A 6,000-nucleotide genomic window follows, 5' to 3' on the forward strand; every position below is an offset into this window, starting at 1 on the left:
GATGAGATGAGCTGTTCTAGTGCACTAGAATTGATGAAGTCAAGGAATCGTTGGATGAGTGCTTTAGTGCAGGAATAGTTCACCCAGTCTGTGGTGGGGTAGTTAAAGTCACCAAGGATCAGGAAGTTAGGGGTTACCTTGATGGAGTCATGTAGGTCCAGGTAGGAGGAGTGGGAGTCCTGAGTCATGGAGACAGGGTCTATAGCTGGCTATAACTTGGATGGGTGTCTTGCAAACTGTCAGTTGTACCTGGAATAGTTGTAGTGCATCATGTTGGAAAACCAGTCTGGAGGTGTGCTTATCTTTAATGAAGATAGAGACTGCACCACCCTTAGTCTTTCTGACCTCATTTTGGAGTCAGAATGTGTGGAATGAGGTATAGCCTGGTAAGACAGGGGCGCTCTCTGCAGCGTTGAACTAAGTTTCTGTTTTCTGTGACTGCACAGATGTTAGCGTCTTCCAGTGTGAGGAGACCCTCCAGTAGTCAGTGCATTTTCAGGTTCAGGCACCTAGAGTTAAGCAGCATGACCTTCAATTTGCTTTTTGACAGATCTTTCATGTGGGATGATTTGTCTTTGGGACATTGCCTAAAAAAGTCACAATTGGGGAAGTAAGAGCCTTGGTCAGAATCCGGAATCTCAGGGTGGACAAGGAGAGGCCATCTCTGGCAAAGCAATGAGGCCTGTCAGCTATGTCATCCCAGGCAGACAGATACTGGATCCCCTTGGAATGACACCAGAAACTAAGCCAGTTGTTGAAGTCATTTATTTTTTTGTTAGCATTGTGGTATTATTGCTGGTGAAGGTAGGATAATGCTTAGGGCTAGGGTCATACCTGCCTGGGATGCATACTTAGAGCTCAATCATGTCTCTCTTCATATAGTCCAGGGAGGTACATCTCACATCAACATGGACAATGACAGAGTCATACTAGTACCTGTTGTGGAGAGACTTAAGTATGTGTGTGATGTGGCGGATTCTAGCACCTGACAGTCAACTGACTGATTTTCTCCTTGTCGAGCCTGGTGAGGAGGACATTTGTGTGTCTCACAGCTGACTCGCCAATGGCTAGTATGTTTGGTTTATTGTTATGCCTTATGGACTGAGTTGGTTTATTGTTATGCTTTATGGGCTGTGTTTGTGAGACAATGGTGTGTTGTGTACTGCCTGTGATGTGTTTGGTGTTGTGTGTGGAATGTTTGTTAGTGTGTTTTGGAGGTTTTTGCTGTTTAGGTAAGTTTTTATTGAGGACATCTGCATAGGTGAAAGTGTGTTGTGCTTGGCTATGTGATGTGGGTGGTATGGTGTTTGTGCTGGCAACCTCCATTTGTTAGGAGTACTGACTGTGGCATGAGAGAGCATGGATTCCAGGTTACTGATAGAGATGCATTTCTCGCAAGTAGAAGAATTATGTGTTGGAGAAGGGGGTTCCCGGTGAACATGAGACAGTTGCTACACTGTCTCAGTATGCCCATGTCGACCAGGATGGCAGGAGAAATTGATGGGAATTGTCCAGACATAGTGTTCTGAAACTTGGACAGACTTATGGAGAGAGGGTTTTGATAAGGGTTTGTCCACATGAGTGTAGACCACAAAAACCTTCTTAAATGTAATGTAACTGGCCCGAAGCTCAAGTGCTAAAACCAAAACTAAGAGGGTTAGAATAACAGGTAGATTTAATCAGGCTACTAACAAGCAGTAATAAATGCAGCAAAATAAAAACATTTGAACACTTAAGAGCAAGCAGCAAAGCAAAATAAGGTAATAAAGTAGGAATAACACAATTGCAGTAAAAGCAACTGAATGAAGTGTCATTTTTTTGTTTTGTTATGTAGGCTTTTCCCAACTGCAACAAATTCCCTTGCTTACATTTCCCCTCTGAATTTGTCCCATTGCTGCTTTTTTCCAGGCTTCAGTAACTTATCTTTAACCGCACTTTTTATACATAAAAGAAAACTTCTTTAAAAAATACCATTAAATTTGGGTTACCTAATCTACAACCTAGAACCAAAGCCTGCATAACCATATACATTCTTATTACAAAACTCTCCTTGTTTCATTTTCCTTGTATGTCATTGAGCTTAAGGCTCATGGAGTACATGAGCAAACATGAGAATGCGATGCTTCTTCATTAGTGTGCTCCCCCAACTCAAAAGAATATATGTTTCAATTTTCAACATTTTTTCACTTTACTAACTTCCAGAAAATTTTCAATAGGTTCACTTGTCATCTCACACCAAGCACAGAATTTTAAGTTTCACTGTCTACTATCTGATTAGTTGATCAGCATTTACCCTCATTACTATCTGCTCTTATTCCCTTGATTGTGGCCAACACTATCTTTCCCAGTCAAATAAAACTTTTTTTCTACAGCAGATAGTTATCCCCAATTGTTTTCTAAACTAACCTCCCCACCCCCTTCCTTCCAGTCTTTTGGAGCTGTTCCCTCACCCACATTTTCATCCATAGTTAGGTAAACATTTAAAATTAAGTTCCAATGATCAGCCAGCACTGTTTAGTGTGGCACATGAAATGGCTCAAACAGTTCCACATTTAACATTTATTAGAAGTCAAGTAAAATTGTCTTTAGAATTCACATCAAATTCCATTGTTGAAATGCATTAGTGATTCCTACATCTTTACACAATGTGCCACAGTTGCTTAGTTATATGTAAAATTTCCTACCTTAGGTTACTTGATTCATTTCTTGCAAATCCAGTTGCAAATGTCTGTCTGCTCCTGATGTTTTTACTATTTTCTTAGCAACTTTACTAGCCTTTCTTTGCCTATCCAACATCTTTACTTTGAAGATAGAAAAGCTTTATTGGCCATCTCTCACTTGGACCTCTGCCACACAGGCCTTCTCTGCTTCCTTAACTCCACTGCTTTCCTCAGCTTCAGCCACTTTACCATGTGGGAAAAATATCTTGAAAGTTGCTGTATATAGTCATTTAAATTTTAAGTTGATCTTGCATTTTTTAAAGTAAAGGATGAACCTGTTTCTTTCAGGTCTAGTCCCCATGGAGCAGTTATTCCCAAAGGAAAAAAAAGAAAATGGTTGTTGCTAATGTTCAGTCTTTTATCTTTCTTCCACAACAATGTTAAAGTTTCTGTTCTGGTTCCTGGATTAGTCTACCTGTAATTTTTATCTTTCAGTATATTCTTGTCTACCTTTTCCTGTTGTAACTTACCAACCAAAATTTTGTGAAGCCCTAGAGTGTTAAATTATTTTAACCTCATGGCTTGCTTTTTCCTTTCTGTTGTCTCAAGGTTTACAACTTAACTGGAATCAGGCAATGAAATCTCTTGTCTGAGGCTTGTGCTGTGTACACCTTATGTACTCTGTCCACTAGAATGATCTCTGTCTGTATTCTGGCCCATTTACTCAGCTTACATTACTTACTCATCCAGCCCTGCCAACTACAGTACTTCAAAAAGTTTTTCCTGCTTTGTCTTCTTAACTCATTCACTCCAATAGAGCTCTGAACACTGTAACTTCCAATGGGCGGAGCCTAAGCCTTTTGGCAGAATTAAATTATGCCCTCACATTTCAAACAACCACAGGCGTTATGAAAGAAGTATAAATGACAACTCTTCAGCACAAACTATTTTTTATAGTGGTAGTATTCTTTAGGTTCTAGGTCTGAATTTTATAAGTCACAGTGAACACACTAACTATTATGTTTGTAATGTTTTATAAACAACTTACAATATCTCAGTAGCCATTCAAGATACGCACAAACTGTCAGCAACAATTTGTTCATCTAGCTGAGAGCTTTCATATGATGCTAAATAGTTCTGTCTGTGTTACTTGGTTGTTGAGATATTTAGAAAAAATATGAAAATGATATATATATATATATAAATTAATATAATAAAACAATATTTAATATCTCTTTACCTGCACTAGGCAGAGTCAAATATTAATGCAGTTGAGTTTGCCATTGTGTAAGCTTTAAGACAAAATCTTTTAAAACCTTGTACATAGTATGGGTTTGGAATTATTGATGCAAATATGAACCAGCAATATTTGACACCTGGAGGCATCAGTAGGAATTACCTGCAGATTCACCTGGAGGCGTCACTCGGATGTAATTAATTAAATTACCTTCAGTTTAGTAACTCAGTCACTTGTAGACTTTTTCACCTTCCTTAAGGGCTGCCAGCTCATCAGAATATCCCAAGTGTGTTTCTTCCACTTCCTAGATTCTCGTGTTTCTTCCACTTCCTAGATTCTCTTATTTGCCCTTTTAACATAACAGAGGGTCCTCAATTCATTCATTCTAATAACACATTTTAACACAGACTTCCTGAAATTCTCCTCTGTTTCCCTTTGGTAGCCATGCTTGTTTCTGCACTCAGGGACTGAGGAATTGGCAGACACCCTTTTCTGCTTTTTCTTAGTTTTCTTTCATCTCTCATGAAACAACCGATGTTACTGTTTATTATATGTTTTTCAACTGCCTCATACAAACTTGATAGTATTTTGGTGGGATGGAACTTGTCTACATCTTAACTTGCCACCATCACCAAAGTCCATAAAGTGGCATTATTATTAGAAAAGAAGTTAGCCCTCCATACAGTCAGCAGCTCTGGAGATTTAATTTTCATTATGGCATTGACGGAACAAAAGTCGTCCAGAAGACAGGAACTAAAAAAAAAAAGCAGGAAGACCAGCATCACAAGCCATACATTTCATCATTTTGCTTTTAATTTTGTTATATTTTCTCTTCTAGGCCCCCCCAGTATATTCACATTGTTGCAAATCAAGTTCCAGTCCTCGCCTACGAATACTACTCCCTGCCAAAAGTTGTTTATTTCTCAAAAAAATTTCTTAAGCTCCATAATAGCAGTTTTAGGTGGAATATAAATGCATGCCACCATAATCCTCCTCCCTTCCCAGTAGTCCCTTACTATCACAAATCTACCATTGATATCTTTTTTTCCTCTTCTATTGGAGGTCCTCTAGCAATTTATATACGTACTTCACTTTCCTCTGTCCCCGATATTCTGTTGAATATCCTTCCTTTATCAAATTCATGTGCTCAGTTTTTTTTTCCAAATGTGTCTCCTGTAGCATTGCTAGTTGCACCCTGCATTGCTTAATGTAATTATTCTTTCCTTTTTTTTTTTTGCGTATACCTGTGAGACCATTCACATTCCAAGATAATGTGGAAATTGTTACCATTATAAGAACTCACTTTTCCTACATATTGTATTCATTTATACATTTTATCTCCATGTAGATTTGTCTCATTTTACAAGACTTTTTGTTTCAATGAAAATCTTCAAAAAACACACCCCAGAGCACCCTCACAACCTGTTAACTTAATACAAACACACAAAACTGTATATAACTTAAAATAATTAAGCTTAACCCACCTAGCATGAATAGCTGTTCCAAATAGACAGTGGCAAACACAGAGAACTGCCAATTTTATACTGACATGAGTGACACTGTTTGTAGAAGAGTTCTATCATACAGATAATGAAAAATTGGGATAGATGCTTGTGATGGACACCTGTAATGGTTTAATACTTATGCTAATGATTTACTGTTGGTACTTTTCTCTAAGATCCGTTTTATGATGATTATATTCCATAACTCTTCTTTGCATTTTTTGCCTGGGCTCAGTGAAGAAAAAGTTAACAAATTTGTTCTCCTACTGTTGTTAAATATGATTTCACAAGAAATACATTTCCAAATAAATGATATTTTTGGTAAGTCTGAAGTTTCTTTTATTTATTTATTTTTTTTTGTAGAGCTTGAATTGGATTTGATGTTTACTGTTTAGCAGCATAAGCAGTAGAATTTTTGATTTTTTCATGCTTTACATTTGTATATATTTTGTGTGTTTTCAGTCAAAGCTTAATCAGTCTGTTGATAACAGGACGTGCTGTTTCCAATGTATGGGATGGAGACAGAGAATGTTCTGGAATGAGTAAGTTGATCAACATTTTACCTTTTGAATTACTGATCTAGTAAAATTTAAGTGTGATG

The 6,000-nt window shown here is 37.6% G+C and overlaps 1 protein-coding gene across 2 annotated transcripts in view; it reads left to right on the forward strand.

The window, feature by feature from the left end:
- Positions 1–6,000, forward strand: part of MINDY3 (MINDY lysine 48 deubiquitinase 3) — a 2,129,565-nt gene that overhangs the window by 955,670 nt on the left and 1,167,895 nt on the right. For both annotated transcript variants that reach the window (XM_044067502.1, XM_044067503.1), the window contains exon 8: positions 5,862–5,941. In XM_044067502.1, the coding sequence (XP_043923437.1) occupies positions 5,862–5,941 (80 nt within the window). The remainder of the gene's footprint in view (positions 1–5,861; positions 5,942–6,000) is intronic.

The sequence above is a fragment of the Protopterus annectens genome, chromosome 3.part1 (genome assembly GCF_019279795.1).
Source record: "Protopterus annectens isolate FY-2018-M chromosome 3.part1, PAN1.0, whole genome shotgun sequence".
Classification (NCBI taxonomy): Eukaryota; Metazoa; Chordata; order Ceratodontiformes; family Protopteridae; genus Protopterus; species Protopterus annectens.